Below are 23,918 nucleotides of genomic sequence, written 5' to 3'. Positions count from 1 at the left end.
CCTTCTAAATATAAGTCCTAAACAGTAATGTTTACTGGTGGATGCTAGGTTGCTTAGCCCAAAGGTTTTTGGAAGCAGCCTCATTGGCTGCAGAGGCAATAAAGAGCTGCTAATTTGGGGGTGGCCATCATTCTGCAGCCATTTGTTCCTTGGCCTGTGGAGGCAGGTTTGTGCACTGCTAAGTAAAAAAAAACAGTGGGTGTTTTTTTCTAATTACTCTTTGCATAAACAAATTTGAAGTATGGACTAGGAAAAGGAATTGGGAAAGCTTGCCAAAACTGTGAAAACACACATCAGGCAGGCAACTATTACTGTAGATTATTTCTACCCCTACTGTAAATTATTCCTAGCCCAGAGCAGCAATTGTTATAAGCTCTGGGTCTTTGTTTAATCTCTTACTTCCTTAAGAGTGCATGCATATTGTTTTGTCATTCATTGGAATCATTTTGCAAAGTGGGTCTGGTCTGTTCTCACAGAGGGTTTCCATTGCAGATGATTTACTGAGCTGATTCCTTTCCAGACACTCTGCTGCATAAATTGGAGCTGAGCACATTTTATTCCCTTGCAAGGCAATTGAGCTCTGACAAATGGGGGTGAGAAGACTATCACAATATTTGGGGACTGAGACAAGGGCAGAGGCCAAAGAGAAGATAGGTCTTTGGTTTTGCCTGGTACTCTCTCATCCTTCTTGTTTTTTTACCCCTCTCATGCTGGAGTATTTCTTTTCTACACTAAGATACCCCAGACACCTGGTCATTATTGTAGTAAGATGCTGTGAGTTGCATCGCCCAAAACAACTGGCAACTCTCTGCTTTTTAGATTTCCAGACAAAATGGTGAAGGACAGGCCAAATTTTGGCAAGTGGGATCCTGGGAAGCTGCTGAGGATGTCTTAGTATCCACTATACCTTGAAGGCATGTCCTTCAGCCATTCTGCATCTCAGCATCCCTCCTGCTCCCTGAGTGCTGATCGACTCTCCCTGTCCTTCTCAGAGAGACATAGATCTTCCTATTAGCTGCAGCTCCTACTCATTGATGTCAGATCCATCACTGCAAGCCCCATCTCTTTGCAACCAGTTTGTGTCAAGTGTGTCCCTCCACCTCCCATAATTAGTCCATATTTAATCATTACCGAGGATAAGAGGCAGCGACACGTCACAGCCATCATCACAAATCATCTTTTGTCCAGATGGCTCACCAAATACATAGTAAACCTCATTAACAGATTGCACCAATTAATTATCTGGTATGGGAATCACTTCACACTAACCACTGAAGGCAGCTGCCTCCAGGAGGGTGTGCAGGCAGGAAAGGACCCACAAACCTCAGCCCTGGCTACTGGCCAGAGCAGAGACTGGGTTTAGCAACACTGGACATTGCTGCTGTTCTTTCAGATTTTAACCAAGTCTGGGGTTTCTTTTGTAATTTAAAAAACCTGCTTTTTTATAGAAATACTGGTTACTTTGCTGAATGAAAGATTTACCCCTTCTCCTCCAGACCACATGGATTGCAACGGATCAGCCCTTCCAACCACGACAGCAACCCGAGCAGCTCTCTCGTGGCCTTAGATGTACCTTCAGCTGTGTGAAGCTGCATGCCTTTATTTTACCCCAAAGTTAGCAGATTAAAATCCCTTTTTTTCCCCCTCCATCTAAAACTCAGTGCCTATTGATAAATCTGTAATGGATTTGTACTCTAGACTATTAATTGCCTCGCAGATGTTTAGCCATAGGATTCCAGTGCAGAGGGAGATCGATAGATGTTGAGATTAAATTATCCAACTGTTTCCAAACCCAAATAATTACTGCTTGAGCTTGTTTAGTTTGGGCCCAGGACAAAAGTCAATTTCTTCCCTGTGGGCATTTCTATAAAGTACAGTTGACATTAGAAATGATGAGACTCTGGAAAACTAGATTGAGCAATAAATATTCAGCTCTGCAGTGGATCCGAGAATAATAATTTCACTTTCTCTAATGCCCAGCTCTCAGGGTGCTTAACAAACTCTCTATTCTTGGAAATCCTCAGCTGTTTAACAATTCAGAGCCCCTAATCCATAACTTGGGAGGGGAAATGAAGATTTGGTTCAAATAAGCCCCTAGTTGATGGAGTTAGAAGAGCTTCACCGTGGCATTCGCAATCAGCTATAAAAGAACAGAGAAGGATGGAGTCCCTGTCTGTAGGTATCTATAGCTATTCTGGATAAGCTCTTCTACCATTTTTCCCCTGCTTATTATGTTACTCTGTCCTAGGACAAGCATCCCCTATAAGCACTTGCACGCTCCTACCAGCAGTTTGCACTTCCACTCGCTCACCTGAGCCCTCCCTGGCTCTTTTCAGCCCAAGAAACCACAGCAGCCCCCCTTCCTGACGTTTAAACGGGCTGTGCTGTGTGCAGGGACAGGGAAAGACCTTTCCTGACCAGCTGCAGCTGGAGGAGGACTCAGAATCTATTTAACTTCTGAAAGTCCTGGGTTTGCCCCAACATTTAACCAGAGTCTTTGTCACCTATCTCCTTCCTGGCCAGGATGGGAGTTTTGCCCCATGGATGAGTCCCTGGAACAGCTCGTTGACTGGAGACTGGTGATGCTAAACCCAGTGCCTTTCTGTGCATGGCTTTTAACCTGAACAGGGCAAACTTCACCCAGGAGATGTGCCTTGCCTGCACAGGGGAGAGGGCCCTACAGCACACACTGACCAGGGTCAGGGCTCCAATGCCTCCTTTCCCTAGAGATGCTCCTTCTTTGAGTTTCTCTGCTTTTTCCTGGGTGGTACCACATCCTACCCCTCACAGCAACAACGTGATGAGGGGAAGTGTCTCTGCTGAGCTCTCTCCTGGTCTTCCCAGTACCTTTTTCCTCCATTTCTTGCTGGCAAAGAGCTCAGTTGTTGTTATAGCAACCTCAGTGTGGTTAGGTCTCTAGAGGCAAGGTTTATAGGGAGAGGCAATATCTTTTATTAGACTGGCTGATACAGCTGAAAGAGAAAAATTAAAGGAAGGGGGGAAAAAAAGAGGGAAGGAAAAAAGAAAAGAAGCAGAGCAGCTTTCTGGCTCACAAGCCCTTTGCAGGTCCCCAGAGCTGTGGGTGGAGGAGAACAAAGCAGGTATAGAGGAATAAGAGGTGACACGTGGGGGACCTGGCAAGGGCACTCGGGAAGGGGCAGGCTCAGCCAGGATGACAGGACAGCAGCATGGCAAACCAGGAGTTACAGAGCTGCTGATCTGGTTTTATCTGGTGAGAAGCAGCAATTCAGAGGGAAATATGACCCATGTTCAGTGCTCTTCTTACCAAACACCAGCGCAGTGGTGGTTTGCTACCCCAGCACCAGCACATCTCCCAGGCACTGATGGTCACAGTTTCTACTGCAAGCACCACTGCATTCAGTGTCAAAACAACCCCAGTTCCTCTGATCTGCTGTGCATCTGCTTTTAACCCTTGATTGAGCTACTCAAAGCAAACTTTGGCAGCACACACCCAAAGTGGTCCTCTCAGAGTACACTCCCAACCTGATATATCAAAGGCAGCACAAAACACTCCAAGGAGCTAACCAACAAGGTAGATCTTGGGTCACCTTCTGGTTTAATTCCCAGTCTCAGCCCCAATTCCAGTTCCTCATACTGGCTCTTACCATCTGATGAAGCTCCAGTGCATCTGATGAAGTTGGCAAAGGGTCTGCAGCACAAGTCTGATGAGAAGAGGCTGAAGGAACCGAGGGTGTTTAGTCTGGGGGAGGTTGAAGGGACACTTGATCAGTCTCTACAACTACCTGGCAGAATGTGGTAGTGAGGTGAGAGCTGGTGTCTTCTCCCAAGTAACAAGTGACAGGATAAGAGGAAATGAGCTCGAGTGGCACCAGGGGAGGTTTAGATTGGACATTAGGAAGAACTTTTTCTCTGAGAGGGTTGTTGGACACTGGCACAAGCTGCCCAGGGAGCTGGTGGAGTCCCCATCCCTGGAAATACTTAAATGACACATAGTTGAGGTGCTGAAGGATGTGGTTTAGTTGTGGGCCTGGCAGTGTGAGTGATTAGACTTGATATTAAAGGTCTTTTCCAATTGAAACAACTCTATGATACTATAATCTCCAGCAGCACTGCTTGTCTCTGCTCAGGTCCCATCTGACCCACTCTGCTTGCTCCAGATCTGATCTCTGGCATCCATCAAGCACAAGCCACCACTTTTCAGGCACCTCGTCACTCAAGCAGACAGTACTCCTGATGTTAGTACATGCTCATCAATCAGCCTGCTGTTCTGGATAAAACCCACCTCCTAATGCACAGCCAGTACTCACAGGAATGGATCTGCTTCAGATGCTGACTGCTGCGAAGTCTGTCACTCACACTGGCAGTTTTCAGTTAAATTTATGGCTTGATGATAATTTTCTATAAACACTGAACTCAGGGCAAAAAGCTTTGTGGGTACTGATGTAAAAGCTCTGTTCTTTCTGTTTTGTGTTGCAGCTCTTCAGCGTTGTTCAAGTGGAAAGTCATCTTTCATTTCGCCCGTTCCCTTCTGTTTAACTAGGCCCTTGTAAACTCCTGAACAGAAAAGCAGGCCAGGCAATAATTCACAGCCTGCCTGCTGAAGAAAACACAAGCCTGTAAAAGAAATGTAAATGAATTCAGGATTAAAGAGGTGGCTCTGGGGGCCTGTCTGCTGTGGGGACAGACTGTGTGTGGCCCAACACAATGAAACAGGACGGAGGTAGCTCCTCCAAGACAGAGAGAAGCAAGAACTGTGGCAGCTGATTTCTTCTTTGCAAGAGGAGGGAAAGTTGTATGAGGTTAGGAAAGTTGTATGAGGTTAGGAAAGTTGTATGAGGTTAGCTATGGTAGTGCAAGACTTCCTTCCTTCTCACATCTGCATCAACTTGTGTTTCAGCAGGTTTGATGACCATGGATGACAACATCATTGAAGGTGATGCTTAACAGCAGCAGCAGCCTCTCTCCTGCACACTCCACTCAACAAACTGCTGCTTTAAACACAACCTCTTGTGTTATTTGATCCTGTAAGGGTGATGAATGAGATCTCCCCTTGGTTATAGAGTGTGAAACTCAGGTGCTGTCCAAGGTATATTTGTGAAGGGCCAATAAACCACATGGAGAGACCAGTTATGGGCACAAGGCAAATTTACCTTCTGGGCTTGGACAAATGTAACTTGGTTGACATGGGTCAAGTGGCTGATGAGGCTTGGGCTTGCCTTCAGCACAGCTGCCACAGGCCTGATAGCTGCCAGGAGAAAGGCAGGATAGCTGTGCTTTATTTAAACCCCACTGGGATTTTTGCATCCGCCCACAGCAGAGCCATTCACCAAGCTCTTCACCCAAGGTGCAAATGATTTAACCCTTACTTCTCATTAAAAAGGCCATACATTTAATCCAGAACGTTAAACAGCCTCATCACTGGGTCAAGGGGAGGTTTAGATTGGAGATTAGGAAGAACTTTTTCCTGAGAACTTTGTTAGACACTGTCCCAGGCTGCCCAGGGAGGTGGTGGAGTCCCCATGCCTGAAGATATTGAAAAGATACATAAGTAAGGTGCTGAGGGACATGGGTTAGTGATGGGCTTGGCAGTCTGAGGTTGATGGTTGGACTTGATGAGCTTAAAAGTGTTCTCCAAGCAAAACAATTCTATGATTCTATGGAGAAAACAGGCCTGAAGAAAGGGAACAGCCCTCAATAATGCCATGACCCCCAGTAGTGCCATAATGCAGCTGGTTTAAGGCAAGTTTAGCATGAAATTGCTGCTTTCCATTGCAGATTCAGTTTTGCTCCTGTTGCAATCACCAGGGAGTTTACTCTGGAATTCTCCTGGCATAAGCAGTTGTTCTATAGGTTTGGGCTAAGACAGTAAGGGCTGCAGGGGGGTTGGACTAGATGGTCTTTTGAGATCCCTTGCAGTGATTCTGTGTCATTTTGTGTGACTGGGCTGTAGGTAAGGGGCAGGATGCAGACTGAGAACAGCAAAGAGCTCCTGAACAACGAAAGGAGTATGGGATTTAATCTAAATGTTTACCTCAATTCACAGAGCATTACACATACCTTCCCCTGCTCCTCATCCATTCCTGTGCAGACACAAGCACACAGAAAGCCAGGGAAACAGCTGTTTTGCTGGTCATCCGTGAGCACAATTAGCACAAAGCAACAATGGGGAGCATCCACCTGCCAACTTTCTGACATCTTTCATTTGTTCACTTAGCTAATGAGGAGAAAGTCCTTCCCAGCTGCCCCCAGATAAGTCCTCAGAAAGGGTAGGAATCATGGTCTTGGCAGGAGACCACCAGCCTGCCATGCAGAGCAGAAAGAACAGGCACATCACAGTGTCTTGGCACCATAAACCCCATCACAGGCTGGGAGAGACATCCAGTTCGCCTACATGACAGGCAGCAGAGTTATAGGCTCAGCCTTTGATAGACACTGAAGTGCTTTTTGAGGCATCCATGACTGTGACCTTAATCCCAGAAACTGAAGGGAGGGTGATGTTGTATCATAGTTGGGAACATTGTGGGTTTCCAGCATTGCATCTCCTTGACCTGAGTGCTGCTGCACACAGGCTGTGTGGTACCATCCTGTACTGCTTACTGTCTAATTGGATCAAACTGACTCTGATTACATTTCAGGAGCTGATAAATAGCATATCTGAAAGCCACTTGCCTGCTACAGACAAAGTGGCTCTTGCTGTAGGGAGTTAATTAAAGCCAAGACCATAAAGCTATTTTTTGCCTCTGTGGAACTTGGCTTTTGGGGGGAGCTGGAGGCATCAGTCTGAATGAAAACAGTCTGAGGAGCCTGCACAGAGTTATTTCCATTTGGAAGCATAGTTACCACTGCAGTCACAATAAACTGTGAAGCTGTAATGTGAAGCCTTGCTCAGAGCTTGTCCAGATGAACCTGCCACCAAAGCAGATCCAATTAGAATATGCTGACTCCCCGACACTAAGGCAAAAGTCCTTGCTCTCCACTACATTCTTTCTCAATAGTTTTGTTGATCTGGGATATCAAACCCAGAGGGGAAACACAAGGGGAGGAAAGATGTAGAAGAAACTACAAGAGCCCAGCAGAATGAATATATGGGCACCTGGAGGAAAGTCTCTGTAGTCAGCAGACTGAAGATACAGACCTGTCTCTTTTTCCTACTCAGCAACACGCCAAACTTTGTTATCCTAAAGTGAGCCTCTGAAATTGTATGGGACTTTTTTAAGACCTAAATGTCTTACTGATTTTTCCCAGTAGGTGATGCCCAGGTAACCAAGCCTTAAAACAGTTTGGGAGACAGGCCTTCCCATACTGGCCTCACTTCTCAAGCACACGTCCTCCTTGAATTTCAAGGTCTGTAACCAAAAAGAGTCTGGTTATTAGTGATGGTGCTTGGGTTATGGGAGACATTTTGCTGCTGTCACCAAGATCTCATCAACTTAGGCTGGAAAACAGGCAGCTGAAGCTGATCCTGTCTCTGTTGGATTTTATCTCAGTGGAAGAGAACTTGCAAGCACAAATTTGTTTCCCCTGGGGAAACTGCCAGGTATGGTCTGTTTGGTCCATACTTGGGTGTGATACTCACATGTTCCAATGCCAAGCCCTCAGAGCTGCTGGTAGCACATCAAAGACTGTATCTTACCTTGGAAAGGTGATTTGAGCACTGTCATCCTGGAGGAGGCTGAAGGGAGACAAGATCACTCTCTGCAGCTACCTGTAAAGGTATTGTAGTAAGGTGGGGATCGGTCTCTTCTCCCCAGTAATGAATGACAGAACAAGAGGAAACAGCCTCAAGTTGTGCCAGGAAAGGTTTAGATTGGATATGAGGAAGAGCTTCTTCCCTGGGAGGATTGTCAGCCCCTGTCCCAGGCTGCCCAGGGAGGTGGGGGAGTGCCCATCCCTGGAGATACTGAAAAGCTGTGTAGCTGAGGTGCTGAGGGCCATGGGCTAGTGATGGGCTTGGCAGTGTGAGGTGAGGGGTTGGACTTGATGATCTTAAAGGTCTTTTCCAACCAAAATGTTTCTATGATTCTATGATCTACTTATTGGTTGTTAGGACTGTACCTAGGCATAAAGTCATCAGGTCACCAGAAAATTGAGCTCTGGCACACCACTGCATATCATAGCATCACAAACAACAGCTTAAACCATTTGACCTGATCATCACTCAATGTCACATGCCAAATCTACCTTATCCTGGGCAGACTCCAGTCCAGAAGCTGAGGCAACTAACATGCACCTTTCTGGAGATCAGCTTACATGTGGCCAGGCTGGGCCATCCCCATGGTGCCACAGGTAGAGAAGCCTAGAAACATTAAGGAACCAGGTTGAGGCCAGGCGTGGCAGACAGAATCAGGTCCAGATTAGCCTATTCCTACAAACAGAGAGACAGGCTGAAGCTCAGAACTGAACAGACAGTAAATTGTAGCTGTATCCCTGAAAGAGACAGAGCTCTCCACAAGGGTGATTTACCCACCCCACTTCATAAGGCACCCAAAGTGGGCAGTACCCTCTCAAGACTGTTCTTTTTCTCACTGCTACCTCCTGATTTTCACCTTGCAAACCAGAAAAAGCTCATTGTGGAAACAGATTTTAGCCTATACAAATTTAGGCCAGGGAAGCTGGGAGATGGGGAAAGCAGAAGGAAGGCTGCTTGCCTCAAACCTCATGAAAATGAGCTAGGATACATGATATGTGTCCTGGTATGCTTGAACCATGAGGCTCAGATCCCAGTTCTCATGTGCTGGTTTCACCACAACCATCACAGTTATACAGGCAGCCCCAAATGAATGTGGCAGCCAAATGAGCTTGAGGTGTTACCATGGCTCACTCACATGAAATAAAAGCCAGCCCATCTCTTCAGTCCTTCCTTTTGGTCAATTCACCTTGCCCAAAGCTTCTTTCCCCACCACAGCAGCGGGGATGGCATCACAGAAGGTAAGCTGGGAACTCCTGTGGGGAGGGGGTTGGTGCACCCTTGTCACCACAGCCAAAACTCTGGCTGGAAAGATGACTGTGTGCCCCCACAGAAAGCACATCTAGCTAAAAGGGAGGTCTGGTGGGTAAGTCACAACAGCAGTGACTCTAAGCAGTGCTTTCTCCTCTGCCACCAAATCCTGCTATGACCTTAGTCACATCACTTAATCTCCCAGTGTGTTCACTTCCTTATCTCCAGACTGGGAATGTTCACTCCTTTCTCCCCTCTTTTTGCCTTTTTATTTCCACTCAGACCCCTAAGGCTTGGTGGCAGCCACAGCTTCTTGCCATTCATCATACCAACAGCTCGTGACACCTCAGGGTCTCTACATCAACCTGGGCACCCACATAGTAAACCTCAGAGTGTCCATGTCAAGTGCCCTTAGAAACATGGGGAGCAAGATACAGGCCCTTACTGCTCTTCACTCTCTCCACCTGCTGCTATGTGTTTCCCTGGGAAGATAATAAGGCAAAATATTTCACACCAAAGGGGCTTTCTCTTTTTCTCTCCTCAGCAAACACACTTTGCACCTGCTCGTTACCGAAGGTACACCAGCCACAGCCACCAGGGCTGGCTAGGAATTGAACTCCAAATGCCTTTTCAGTGCCTAGCCTAGTTAATAATTACTTTTATGACTCACTCCACTCCATGCTGCTGGAGCACCATTAAGAGAATTGACAGCACAAATAACAGAAACATTAAGCTTAATGATGTTGCAAGTGTAAGCCCCACTAAAGCCTTCCCAGTGTGGTGAAAGACGAGTCTTTCCCTTTAGCAGTGGTGCCTCCCAGGGATGGGGTTTCTTCCTACCCCTGGCATTGCAGAGGACAGTCAGCTTGCTGCTCCTTGGAGCTTTTGTCAGTATAGAAGCATAGAATCATTTCAGCTGGAAGAGACCTTTAAGCTCATTGAGTCCAGCCTTTGTCCCAGCCCTATCAACCACTAGATCATTTCCCTAAGTGCAACATCCAACCTTCTCTTAAACACCTGCAGCGACAGTGACTCCAGCACCTCCCTGTGCAGCCCCTTCCAATGCCTGACAACCCTTGCAGGAAAGAGATTCCTCCTCATACCCAGCCTGAACCTGCCCTGGCACAACTTGAGGCCGTTTCTTCTTGTTCTATTGCTTGTCACCAGGGAGAACAGACTGACTTCCACCTTGCTAAAGCTTCCTTTCAGGTAGTTGTAGACAGCACTAAGGTCTCCCCTGAGCCTTCTTTTCTCCAGGCTAAACAGCCCCAGATCTCTCAGCTGTTCCTTGTCTGACACATGCTCCAAATCCTTTCCTAGCTTGGCAGCCAACCTCTGGATCCTCTCCAGCACCTCAATGTCCTTCTTGTAGAGATGGGCCCAAAACTGGACACATTATTCGAGGTCCAGCCTCACCAAAGCTGAGTCCAGGGGAATGATCAGCTGCCTGCTCCTGCTGACAACACTGATCCTGACACAGGACAGGATGCCATTGCCCTTCTTGGCTACCTGGGCACACTGCTGGTTTATGTTCAGCTGGCTGTCAACCAACACTCTCAGGTCCCTCTGTGCCTGGCAGCTCCCCAGCCCCTCCTCTCCAAGCCTGGATGAGGAGCACACATACACACACGTATCTGTGCACCACACACGCTCACACAGCGGAATACCTTCGTTCCCAATTGGCAAACGTTCTGTTTCAGTGTGGTCCTGCAGCTCCCCACTTCTGCATCCTGGAGAGCCCCTCTACCAGCTGTCCACTGCAAAGACCCTGTGGGTTTGTTCCCAGCTTACCAAAACCATCAGGGAAAATGCACTAGTTTGGACCACTTTCCTGGATTTCACAGTTGCACAGGGGCAGAGGGATGCCCAATGTGAATAACACATCAGCTCTGGGCTGCTTCTATCTCTAGCAAGATGGTTTTCAAACACAGACCAAACCCTCTGAATCATGAGGGTTTTTTTTACCCAATGGCTCCACTTATCATCTAGACAGCAATTGTCCTCCATGCCCCTGGGATTCCCCCATTTCTTCCCCACAAGGATGCATAACCCTCTGGAAAGGTCTGGCCAGAAACGAGGAGCAGAAGACAGCTGTAGCTCTGCTGCAGCACTGCTGCAGTTACACCAGCAGTGCTTTTGACCTCCGTCCCTGCCAATGTACTCTCTTTTTTCCACTCATTTATAATTCACAGGACTGGATTTAATACTTCCCAAATTAGCTTTAAATAGCATATCCAGGGATCACAAAGCTTTTTGAATGCAACAACAAGCCTGATAGGTTTAATAAGAGATTTTGAGTCAAGCAGGGAGTTTTCCCCACTGTTACTTTCTGACAGAAAAACTGTTTCTGTGAAATAGCCATTTTCTTTTCTTTTAACAGGAAAATTCAATTTCTCTTTCCTTTTTCTCAGACAGTTCCTCCTCTTTGCCTTCATTGCCACAAATTCCCTAATCTTGTTATTCTTGGGTGTTGGAAAAGCGTAATCATCTGAGCCATGAAATCGAAGACAACAGCAACACTTCCAAGGAGGTGACTTAAGCCAGAGGAATTAATTCTCCCAGCAGACAGCTCTTATTTAGAACAAATGTGATTTTCAGAACTGAAGCTTCGTTTTTAATGAGGCTCTATGAAAATAGATGTAGGCCAGAGCTGCTGGGAAATTCAGCCTCCTGCCAGAGAAATGCATCATGTCAGGAGAACAACAGCCAACTGGAGCATTCACTAAGTTCCTCTCCCAGTTCCCTGAAGAGAAAACCCCTCTCTGCTTTTGCCTCCATCAGAGATCACTGCCCTTGAGCAAAGCCATCCACAGCTATTTACTGAGTGTCCAGATCTAGCCCACCCAAAACGTGAGTTTTGAGGTTTAATCAAGAAAAGAGATGGATTTTTTCCTCCCTCTCTTTCAAATGAAGCCAGCACACAGGAGCAGCTTGGTCTCCACACAACAGAGTCAAGGCATGGAAGTCCTTCCCCCAGGATGTTACAGAGAGCTGTTTGTTTTCTTTTCCTGGGAAAAGCCAGGTTAAAGGTTTGAGCTGAGCACCCCCTTCCAGCTCAATGCCTCAGTTTCCCTTCTCACCTGCTGTCTTTCTCTTTACCCAGAGCAGGAACTTCCTCACTTGCACCCACACAGCAAAGGATCACTGGTCATTACCATGATGTAAGACCACATTCAAAGGGATTTCCAGGGATTTATGGCCATGAAAGCGAGTTTCTCTAGTGAGGATGCAGTAAAAATTTGCCTTGGCTTTGGAGCTGGTCAGTGCTTTCAGATGAAGGCTACAAAAGAAAAGCCATTTGGAGACCACCACGCAGCACGGAGCTGGGAGGGCAGCCCCAGGGAAACTCCCATGCTCTGCTTCCCTGGGTTTACCTCCCCAGAGCAAGCAGCTCTGCTGCTCACAGGTGCAGCTGTGATTGTCAGACAAAGGCTCTTTTTCTCCAGTGCACTCAGTGGCCCCATAAAAGATTGCCAGCCCTGAAACCAGAGCTGGCTGCTTATTTGCACAACAGCCATGGTGTGCAGGCAGCAGTGATGTGCCCATCCCTAAGGAGGCTGCACAATCACAGAATTGGAGGGGATGAATGGGGCCTCTAGAGATCATCTGGTCCAGCCCCCTCCTAAAGCAGGTTCCCCTCAACTAGGTCACAAAGCCAGACCCCTTAGGTTTGCCATCAGGACATCCTTCCCTAGTCCAAAATCTGCCTCGGAATGGAGACTGAGGAGCCCCAGAGACAGCAAATGGGATAAAGCACCAGCCACTTGCAGTGGGAGAGGGAGCATCAGCTCCTAATGACAGCACCATGTTTGTCTGGCTCAAGTGGAGATAAAAAGATGAACCATAGATCATAGTGATTTCTCATACTGAGATAACAACAGAGGAGGATTTGTCTCCAAAAGCAGCATCTTCTCCCCCTACATGGCAGCCAAAGAAATCATTTATCTGTCTGACTTCATGGCAAACTTCATCAAACATCCATGTGGCACCAGGCCAGAAAGCTGCAGAGGAAGCTGTGCTCACTGTCACAGCAGGCTGATGCCAGAAACTCCAGCAAACATTTCAACTGGAGAGAGACCTCCTGCAATAGTTTTGACAGGGCTGATGGTTTGACAGGCAGGGCTTTTTAAAAGCACCACTGCAGAGAGCACTTTTGGGGCTTGATTAAAAGCAGGGGGTCTGGTAAGGGATTGTATCCCCAGAATTGCCTTTGAGGTTTGGATCTCACGTGGAGACAGAGCCCAGCAAGCTCTTGGTTTAGGGGTGTCTGGAGGATTGAATAACAGAGCAGCTCTCAAGTGTTTAGGTTGGAAATTTCATCTGGAACTGGCAATAGCATCACGAGAACCAGTTGTCTTCTCAGGACAGGCCAACTTAAAGGAATCAGAATTTCCCCATGAGTATGTGCTCCCTGGATAAAAAACCCACTCCTGGGGACTCTTGGTATGCAAGGATGCCTTGAAAAGCAATCTGTCCTCACAGGCCTGACAATTCAAAGCCATGTCAGCATGTGCAGGTCCCACTGAGAGAGATGGAGTGATTACAAGTGGCAGGAGATCTGCTGATGTAAATGGCCAAATCTCCTCTCCACAGACCTTGCAAATTAGACTGAGCAGAGCCATGGAAACAAGCCTGTGTGGAGCAATCCTCAGTGACCAGCCCTGATGGTCCAGCAGCCTCGTGGTTTCCTGTGAGCTGGAGTGAGCAGTGTACCCCTCCTCAATGCAGCTCCCTGGGACAGCAGTGGGGACAACTGGGACAGCAGAAGCCCCTAAACTGGCCACCACTGCATGGAGCCAGTCTTCAAGAGTGTTAAATCTATATTAAAATGAAAAAGCCAAGCTCCCAGCTTCTCTGGGAAGAATGAGGGAGCAAATAGTGTAGGGGAATGCCAGGGGACATGCTCCATATCCTTGGTCCATCTAGAAGGGGCTGCTGCTGCAGAGGATGAGCATCTGCTGTGGCTTCACATCACCCTGGGGACACGGGCAGGGTATTGCTATGAGGTCACCCCAAACAAGGGGCTCTTTAGGGTCATCAGTCTGCTAGATTTAGAAAACCAATGTACGAGCCTCTCCTAGAGCCTGGGGCAGGCAGCAGTGTCTGGGGGTCTGTCTCATGGATGCTGAAAGCTGAGCTGAGCTGACAGCATCTGACAGTTGAAGAAAACTGTCCTTTCAGCCTCTAAGTTGAGCACATTTGCTATGGACTCACTGGAGACTAATGACATAAAAGCTAATATTCTTTCTCAACAGACAGACTTTGCAAATGGAAATTCACATTTTCATGGCTATTTCTGCTCCTTCATGGACTTTTTTTACCCTCTTCCAGGACTTGTCCAGGGAAAAACATCCCATTTCTTGCGCAGGAGAGACCAGGAACATTTGTCCCTCTGCTATGAATGTCAAAGAGTGGCAGGTCATGAGCTCCTGGACAAAACAGAGATGGACAATGAAGCTAGGGGAGGGTCTGGAGAACAGGCCTGATGAGGAGTAGCTGAGGGAGTGCTTAGCCTGGAGAAAGGAGGCTGAGAGGAGACATGATCACTCTCTACAAGTACCCGGGGTTGTAGTAAGGTGGGGAGTCAGTCCCTTCTCCCCAGTAATAAACGATAGGACAAGAGCAAATGGCCTCAGCTTGTGCCAGGGAAGCTTTAGATTGGAGGGACTTTTTCTCTGAGAGGGTTGTTAAGCACTGTCCCAGTGTGCCCAGGGTGTGCTGGGGGACATGGCTTAGTGATGGGCTTTGCAATGTGAGGGCAGTGGTTGGGCTTGATGATCTGCCCAGAATCACAGAATGGCAGGGGTTGGAAGGGACCTCTAACGATCATCTAGTCCAACCCCCTTGCTCAAGCAGGGCCACCTAGTTTTTGAAGGTCTTTTCCAACCAAAATGATTCTATTTGCTATGAAAATCAGAGTGATGGGCCAGAGAGGCAGGTGAGGGCTCCTGGGGAAGGGTGAGCACTTCACAGGGGGGCAGGGGTCAGCCAGCAGGTGAGGGCTCCTGGGGAAGGGTGAGCACTTCACAGGAGGGCAGGGGTCAGCCAGCTCAGCCTAATGAAAGGAGGCTCTAGGAAATCTGCAACAAATCTAAAATGTTTCAGGGACACAAATCTCCAGGAGGCAAAAAGGTATTTTGGTTAAAAGCAATTGTTGGTACAAGGATAAAAGGAAATAAACTAGCCACAAATAAATTTGGGCTCAGAATCAGAAAGAGCTAATTACCTTCCATGTAATGGCTGTGGTTTGTTGTTCCACACAGAGGGAGAAGCTCACTGCCCAGAGCAGTGCTGGGCAGCTGCTGTGGCAGGAATGCTGCAGGCTGCAAGGCCAGGATGGCAGCAGTGGGTGCTCAGCAAACCCTCCTCTCTGATTTTCTCTGTGGTCCCACCTTTAAAAAAGAAAAAACCCTTCCAGGGAGTTCTTAATGGCCCCCCAAAAAAATCCTTTCTGAAGGGAGCAGGTTTTCATTATGCACACATTGTCAGTGGAGCCTTCTTAGCCAGCTCATTTCCCAGGTCTTTAACCAGCCAGTCTGCCTGGAATGGAGAGATTTCCTCTCCCCTCAAATCACTTGGCTGCACATGGGAGAGAAGCCCTTTGGCATGGTGAATTTGCAAGGCTCTCAAATCCTCTTTATTCTCGCTGTGCTATCCCTCCTTGACTCATCTCCAAGAGACCATGGTGGGCTAAGCCCAGAAGGAGCACAGAAAGGTGATGGCACCAATCCTAAGCACACACAAACACACACAGATACAGCTTCCATCCTTTCCCTGCACCAGAAATTAAACATCATCTATACTCAGGACTGGGGAGGATCAGTTGAAATAATCCAGTCCAGTCTATCACAAGAGAGGCTGGATTCAGAACAGCCCACAGTCCTGCTGCAACCTGCTCCTCCCATGTCCCTAACACACTGGAGGCCCACAGTTCACATCTGGCCTGTTCAGGTACACATCTGGGAGTTAATCCACACATGCAGGGAAAGAAAAAGGTTAAATCAGGCTATTCTTGTGTTAGCCAAAGCAATGACAGTGGGAGTCCACAGTGGGAGTAGTCTTTAGGCAACCAGGGCATCGAGGAGCAATGTCATTCAAGAGGCAACATGAACTCTTAGGGATGCTTTTTCCTTGCAGCTACTTGCAGTGGCTAGAAAATCCATGAGGAGCATGAGGTAAAATGAATACAGCCAGCCTTGGGGCACACACAGCCCTGGGGTGGTCAGTAGAAGGAAAGAGCAGCAGGGCCAAACGCTTGCTAAGTGCAACAATTTTAATAGGTCTGTCTTTTCCAAACTTCACACTGCACACACACAAATAGTAGTGTAGGAAAAAAAAGGACTCACACCAGAAACATTGACTTGGAGAACAAGAAACTCTCTCTGTCTCCCGCGACACAAGAAGGCACAAGAGTCACAACAACATGAGCAACGGCCGTTCACGGAGGTGGAGAGACAGACAGACAGATAGACATGGAAATCCTCAAAACCAGCAAAAGGCAAAAGCAGGGTATTCATTCTTGGGAAGGCAGCAGATGTCCCCATGCCCACCTTGCTGTGCAGGCACGCAGCTTGGCACACAGAGCCTCCACGCCAGGGGATCAGCATCTCGCTGGTCCTATGCCTCTGCCAGCCCAGGTGCCACCTCTGCTGGTGGTTGTCTCTTGGGTTCCAAAGGTGTCAGCTCCCAGAGGGAACACCAGCTCTGTGGTGACTTAAATGTGCAGCTCAGGATGTGCCAGGGCTGTGCTGGGGTTCCCTGTGTGGTACTGCCTGCGATGCCACAATGCAAGTGGGACTCAACCCAAACTCCTGGCTGGCCCTCAAAGCCCTGCTTTGGCCCCTGGTCCTGCCCAAGGGGCCTTTGCCTTCACCTTGGATCTGCCACTGTATCATCCAGCTCTGGCAGCATTTCATGGTGCAGCTGTGATGAGGAGTGATTCCAGCAGGCACTCCCCAGGCTCTGTTTTCAAGCCTTCAGTGAGTAGAGGAAGGAGTTGTGTGGTTAGCACTTGATTTGACTATTTTTTCTGTCTCCAAATGCTCCAAGAAAAGTGCTGCAATGACCATATTCATGTGGGAAATGCCTCTAAAGGACTTCCAGCCTGCTGTGTGCAATTCCAAAAGGCTGGCTCACCAACAACCTGAAAACCAAACCTACATCAGCAACTCTGTTTAATTGCTACAGCTATCAGCAGCAGGCAAAAAGCATGGGAGCTTTTTGTTCAGTACAGCAGGTGCTCTGTGCCAGAGGGCAGCCAGTGCTGGCAGAGAGCTCACCTGTGAAAATATGGTCTAAAGGAGATCATGCAGAGATCAGACCACACAGAATCATCCACCTTTGAGCAATCTCCAGACTCAGGTGTGCTGATAGCAGTACTGCTGCTTGGCAATGTGTTCATCTTTAAAGCAGCTTTAAGTGGAGCTGAGAGCAGGTATCTTCCCTCCTGCACAGGCAGGGAGCTGAGCAGTAGCACAATTAAATTCTTTGCACAGGACCTGGAGTCTGTGGCAAAGACACAATCCCATATCTTCTCAGGCTGACACAAACATCCTTCTCCTGAGCCTGCATCTGTCCTTCCTAGCCACTAGAGTACCACTGCTAAAATCACACTGATACACTTCCTTGGTGTAGAAGGAGCTCTTCGAGGCAGGAGCACTCAAGGAGGACCCACATTAAGACAGTGTTTAGTTACCTCTCCTCAAGCAAAGAAATTCAACCTCAACCTACTCAAGTTCATAAGGGGCCACCAGCTGCACAGCAGCTCCCCAGAGCAACCAGGACACCCCATGCATGGACTGCACAGCTCTGTGGCCTTACTCTCCAGCTCTCACAGGACTCCATGTGCCATCACTTAGCCCAGCACATCAGCCACGAGGCCCTCACAGACTGGCCATGCAGAGGTCTGCTGGTGGCCCAGGAGAGCCTTGGACATTGCCTTTCTCTCCAGTGTTTCCCCTTCAGCTCTCTCACCTCTCCATACACCTGTTTCTGGTGGCTAAAGCCTCAGGGCTGTGTCATCCTCAGCCTAGCAAAGCCCTGATGCTGGGCTGAATTACCCCCTCCCTGCTACAAGAGATGTGAAGAACCATAAGAAAGAGCTGACTGAAGGAAACACGACAAAGGTCCTGAGTTGGGGTGCAGGTGAGGACAGGGACTGTTTGCTGGCCCTTCTAATCCATGAAACTTGGGGCATCAAAGGGAAATAGTAAAGTACAGGATGAAAATAAGCCAAGGGTAGAGAAATTGATGGCCTTTCATTACACTGTGCAACATCCTGCTGCAAGATCACGAATGATGGACGTTGAGAAACATTCAAGGTGCAAATGGATCATCTCATGACAACAAAATCCATTCAGGGCTACCAAATGCATCATTTCCAGCTCAGGAAGCTCCTAAACAAGAGCACAGTGAGGGCTTGGAGAGTATTTTGGGCAAGCAACACCCCGGTGTTGTCCTGTCTTTATGCTCTTCTCCAGATCTTGTGATGGGCATTGTCAGAAGTGGAGTGCTGGGCTAGCTGGGCCCTTGGAACGACCTGGTATGACCATTTGTGTGTCTATATGACTTCCTAGTCACTCAAAGTCCCAAGAGTCCCCTTTCAAATACAAGAGTTCCATAAACAGAGAACTTAGCAGCCATCTCTATTCCAAGTCCACTCTCCTGCTGCTGCCTCCCCACATGCTGGTCCTGCCTGCCACAGCTGTCCCTCCCCACACTGGCCCCATAGCTCATAAAACATGTGAACAGTCCCTACAGGAGTCAGATCAAAGACCCACACCATCTTCCCAGGCAGGGTCACACGGGGAAGAACACAAATCACTGGCAGCAATAATCCATCAGATTGGGGTCTTTCCAAGGCAGGGATGTTGTCATTGCATTGAACAGCAACTGATACGTTCTCTTCTGCAGACTCATCCCGTCGCTTTGCAAGCCCATGTGCACTTTGAGCTGGCAGTTTCCTGCAGCAAGGAGATCCACTCCTGATTGCCCACTCTGTGTAATGGATCTCACAGCCACTTCAGGGAAGGAGACAGTCACCATCTTCCTTGCAGTACAGCTATAATGAAGCCCATACAGTTATTTTCCCCCTGCCCCAAGCTGATGTGTGTTCCAGGCCAGCCTTTCACAACAAGATGGAAAGAGAGCTGCCTAGCACTCAGTACATAATCATTACCCCAACATTTCACATGCAGGCTCTTGTCAGTCTCTGGTTGCTTCAGGAGCTTATCCCCAAGGATTTAGCCTGTCTGACCTCCCAGGACACGTGCTGCAATGAGCAGCACAGCTGCAGCTCAAATTGATTAAAACAAGAGGAAAATACCAGTCCTGATGGGATGCTTGTAATTCGTTGCTCTTAGAATGGGTGGGAAAGTCACCCAAATGGAGGCAAAGTGGGACAAGGGTTCTCAACAGAGGGGAGACTGTTTCACACTGCTTTTTCAACAGCAAACACACAGCTTTGTCCCGACTGCCAAAAAGCCTGGCACTACAAATGCTGAAATCATCTGGTGGCTGAGTGGCAGCAAGCTGTAACTGCCTGCATCCCTACTGCTTTTAGGTTCAAGAGTTGCTTCACTTCTGAGAAGGAAGAGCTGTCATTTGTCAGCCCCTGTAGACCCTCCTTCCAGCCATCACATTTCCACGTTGAATGAATTCCTTCCCCTCTTCCCATCTGCTCCCCCCAAAAGCCTGAACCGAGAGTCATCCTTTCACAGCAACGTTGTTATCAGCTCATGGGCATGTTCCTCAGCACAAATCCAGGATATTTCTGCTGTCACATTCCCCATTCCTTAAATGGACTCAGAGACACCTGTCTGTCTGCTGGCTTTTCACAAGCACCTTCCCCAAAACCTACGACCGATGGTACATCGAGGATTTCCAGCCCACCCCTTGCAGCATCTGGCTGGCTGTTAACCAAATCTCTGCCTGGCTTTAGGATGCAGCCAGGTCCCTGGGCAAGTTGAGCTGTATTGCCTCTCCTCCTGTGCTGTACTTGGCCACGGGCCCGTTGCCTTCCATGGTGAAGAGCTTGCACGTCTTCACGCTCTCGTGAACAGGGGTGGACTTCTTCGAGGAGATGGGGGAATTTGTGGGGCTCAGCTGAACAGCTGTGGTATCCTGCACCGTGTGCTCACTAGTTTCAATTTCAAAGGCTGTGTTGCCAGGTTTGATGAGCCCAATGTTGGAACCTGGTTTGGATTTCCTGCCCCCGTGAGCTGGGGGCCTCCTGCTGCAGATGCAGCAGGCACCGAAGAACGTGAAGGCCACCACCAGCAAGATGGGTCCAATGATGATGGGAGGGTTGTTCACTGGGAGGAAGGTCCCAAAGGCAAATGCTCCCACCAAAGTGATGTTGATCCCTGCCAGCATGATGCAAAGTCCACAAGCACAGCAGAGAGCTGGGGAGGGGAGGCCCTGAGGTCGTGTCTTTTTCTGGATGGGTTTCTGGGACAAGGAGGCGCTGCTCTTTTCATTGAACATGATGAGATGAGTCCCAGAGGTCGCTCCAGTCCTCACAGGGTATAGGCTGTGCTGAGAAGTCTCCTGCTGCCTTGAAATTGCTGCAGAGGAACAGAAAAGCAGGCAGCTGTTAGAGCAACCAACCAAAGGCACCTTTCCACCACCATTCATGGTGACCTGCATCTTCTCTGGGTTTGCTGGCACCAACAACTAAGCACAAGTCCAAGCCTGCTCTCAAGGCTGGGCTCTCTCTTGCTACAGGGGCTACATGCAGTCAGTCTCATGCTGGAGCACTAAGCCCAGTGTGTTCAATGCCCTTTGCTATTCAGATGGGGGATGCTCATGTAAATCCAATCTCATGTCCCAGAGCCTGTGCTTGGCTCTGCCTGGGGTCTGAAGCACAGGGCCACGCTGCAGCAGTGTGGCTGGAGAGACAGACAGACACACACCATTAGCTCAGATGGTTTTCACATGAGTTTGAGATCAGATGCATACATCTCTCGTTGCTCCCTCTACTCCATCCACCCTGCCCTTAAAATACATATTCCTCAGGACAGCAAATATGTCCTGCTACCCACTTGGGCAGTAGCTGGTCTCACAGTATCTGTCATCACTCACACAACACCCACCTAAAATACCAACAGAACCCAGCACTGCTCTGAACATCCCTCACTGCAGTGGGAGTGCAATTTCTTGGACAGGTGAAAGTCACCAACTGTAACAGAAAGTGTAACTCTTTGCTCCATGTCTCAGCTGTTCAGGAATTGAAACTTGCCATCCAAGTTGTCTTTCCAGCCAGTGCAGAATCAGGTCCCAGAAGATGATCCAGAACATCCCAATAAGGAGTCTAAAGCAGGGAGGCTGAGCTGACTGCAGAGGGAACCTTGGAGATGTGCAGTTAACAGATGTTCAGTGAGACTAACTATCCACAGATACTGAATGACTTGCCATCAGACACAGAGCTCCATGATAACATGGAGTGAGTGTGAAAGGCTGAGGGAGCTGGGCCAGTTTAGCCTGGAGGAGACTGAGGAGTGACCTCATTAATGTTTACAAATACATAAAGGGTGGTGTCATGAGGATGGAGCCAGGCTGTGCTCAGTGATGTTCAATGACAGAACAAGGGGCAACAGGTACAGGCTGGAACACAAGAGGTTTCAAAGAAACAAGGAGAAACTTCTTCCCTGTTCAGGTGAGGGAGCACTGGCAGGGGCTGCCCAGATGGGCTGTGGAGTCTCCTTCTCTGGAGACATTCAAACCCACCTGGACAAGTTCCTGTGTGCCCTGCTCTAGGTGGCCCTGCACTGGCAGAGGGTTGGGCTGGATGAGCTTTCAAGGTCCCTTCCAGCCCTTGAGATTCTGTGAGTGTGGGTGTTTTGCCTGTGGGACCATCCTTCCTGCCAAGCACCACACCACATTATGTGATCACAGGAGAGCCCGTAGGAGGGGACAGGGAAGATCATTTGCCTCAACAGCCGTAAAACCAAACCTGTGCAAGGTTTCTGCTCAGGCAACACCAGCCTCTGGATGAAGGTCCACAAGAAACTGGGGCAATGAAGCTGGAAAAGAGCCTGTGTGGGGAACCAAGGCAGAAACACATAGCCCTGGCTAATATCAGCAGCTTTTCCATGGAGGAGATTATTGGATGTTCTAAGAGTTGGCTTTACGTTGGCTGTACTTTGCTGGGAATCCAAATTGCCAGAAGACAAATTGCCAGCAGTTTGTTGGTGATTCCTTTGATTTTACAGGCAGGAGAACATTCCTCTTCCCACCCTGACTGCAAACAGCAGTCTGCTCTCTCCTATTTCCCTGCATGGCCCTGGCTTCTCCCATCCTCTGCTGTCAAATCGCATTCAAAAGCATTTACCAGGGGAAAACTCATCACACGGCTTTCTACTGCAAGATCCAAGAATCACTCTTGTACTGTGAATGCTCTGCAGCCACTACATCAAAAAACCAAAACCAAACCCAAAACAAACCATCACCCATCACCCTGAAACATGCCAGTGGGATCAGCCGGGCATTCTCAGCCTATTTCCTAAGTTGTAACATTTTCCTGCACCTCCAGCTGAGGCAAAGCTCTCTGCTGCTCTGTCTGGTGTCATATCTCATTTCCTTGGCTTGGGCTTTTGTTTAGATCTGAATGAAGTGCAGCAGTGAACTTGCAGGGAAGTTTCTAATCAGTGAGACATCAGCTGGAGCTGACAGGGGTAGGCACGTGGAAGGATTAAATCCTTCTTCATCTGGGGATGGCTGACTGGGGAGGAGTCTCTCTGCAGACAAAGATTGCTCAGGACAGTGTGTGAGAGAGAAAGGGCATTTTCCCCATTAGCCAGGCTAACACATATACATCTTTCTCCAGCATTGTCCTTTTGTTCTACTTGGAAGCCCTGGCACACTAATGTGAGCTGGAGCCCTGGTTCTGCTTCCTTCACCAGCCTTGGATCAGCAGCAAGACACATACACACACTCACACACTGCTCTCAGTCCAGCTCTTTTGGATGCCAGCCTGAATCTGTGGCACACAGAGGCTGCAGATAGCCCAGCACACCTCTGCCCCTCAGTTTGCCCCACATCCTCCCACTGCAAAGTGCTGGGCAGGGAACTGTGTGGCTCCTCATCATATCACAGATTCACTCCCCCACGTTTCTCCCTCTCAAGGCCCCAGCACTCACCTTCTTCCACCCTGCTAGAATCCCCCTTCCTTGGAGATCTTTGCAGATATCAAACAAGGCTGCTGCCTCAGCTCCCACGCAAGGCAGAGACCAGAGGTCATGCTCACACTGAGCATCAACCCACTGCATCTGTCAGCAGCCACCTGTAGCCACTCCAAAGAGACCACGCTGGTTTCTGGCTGCTTTCAAGGCTGCAGTGATATCACCCAGCATGGTCCCTGGCAGCTCATGTTTTCTCCGCCCGTGTTCATCGTTACAGCTCCATGAGCACAGTGGGTTAAGCTTGGGCACAATCCTCAGTGGACCTCTCCAGGCTGTAGCAGGGGAGGAGGGGGACAAGAGGGCTTATTCAGGCTTATTTGGCAATGACAAATCAGGGCAGCCCATTCCAGGACAGCTTATCTCAGCAGGTAAAAAACAACCATAGATTCACTCTGGAATGATAAACACCATGAGAGAATGATCCAACTGGGCTCAGTCATCCTCAGCTTCACAGGCATTCATGGCTGCCTCTCACAAGGAGAGGGGACAGTATCTACAGTACAGAAACAGGGACGTGGTACATAAGGATGGAGAGCTCTCACCCTGCAGCTCGACTGGAGACGACACTGGCTGCTCCTTGGGCCACCCAAGGACACACAGACAGCTGTCAGGTTGTGCCAAAGGACTGGTCAGGCCACAGCAGCTACCTGCCCCCTGGCAAGTGAAGAGGGAAGAGAGGAAGTTTGCAAATAAGCCATTGTGGCTAAAGTAGTGATGAGTAGTTTGCCAGGAGCCATTCTGGGAAGCCCAGTGGGTTGGGTGTTGCACTCCCTCAGGTAGGGAATAAAAGCACTTGGAGGTGATTGAGAGAATATATG

At 48.7% G+C, this 23,918-nt stretch overlaps 1 protein-coding gene across 1 annotated transcript; it reads right to left on the bottom strand.

The window, feature by feature from the left end:
* Positions 1-19,650: 19,650 nt before the first annotated feature.
* TMEM275 (transmembrane protein 275) lies at positions 19,651-20,404 on the bottom strand. The gene has a single exon (XM_062004310.1). It carries the CDS (start codon positions 20,402-20,404, stop codon positions 19,856-19,858), a length of 549 nt encoding a protein of 182 aa, XP_061860294.1. The 3' UTR covers positions 19,651-19,855.
* Positions 20,405-23,918: the final 3,514 nt, after the last annotated feature.

This window comes from Colius striatus, chromosome 10 (genome assembly GCF_028858725.1).
Source record: "Colius striatus isolate bColStr4 chromosome 10, bColStr4.1.hap1, whole genome shotgun sequence".
NCBI classification, from domain to species: Eukaryota; Metazoa; Chordata; class Aves; order Coliiformes; family Coliidae; genus Colius; species Colius striatus.
This window is presented reverse-complemented; position numbering and strand designations above follow the sequence as displayed.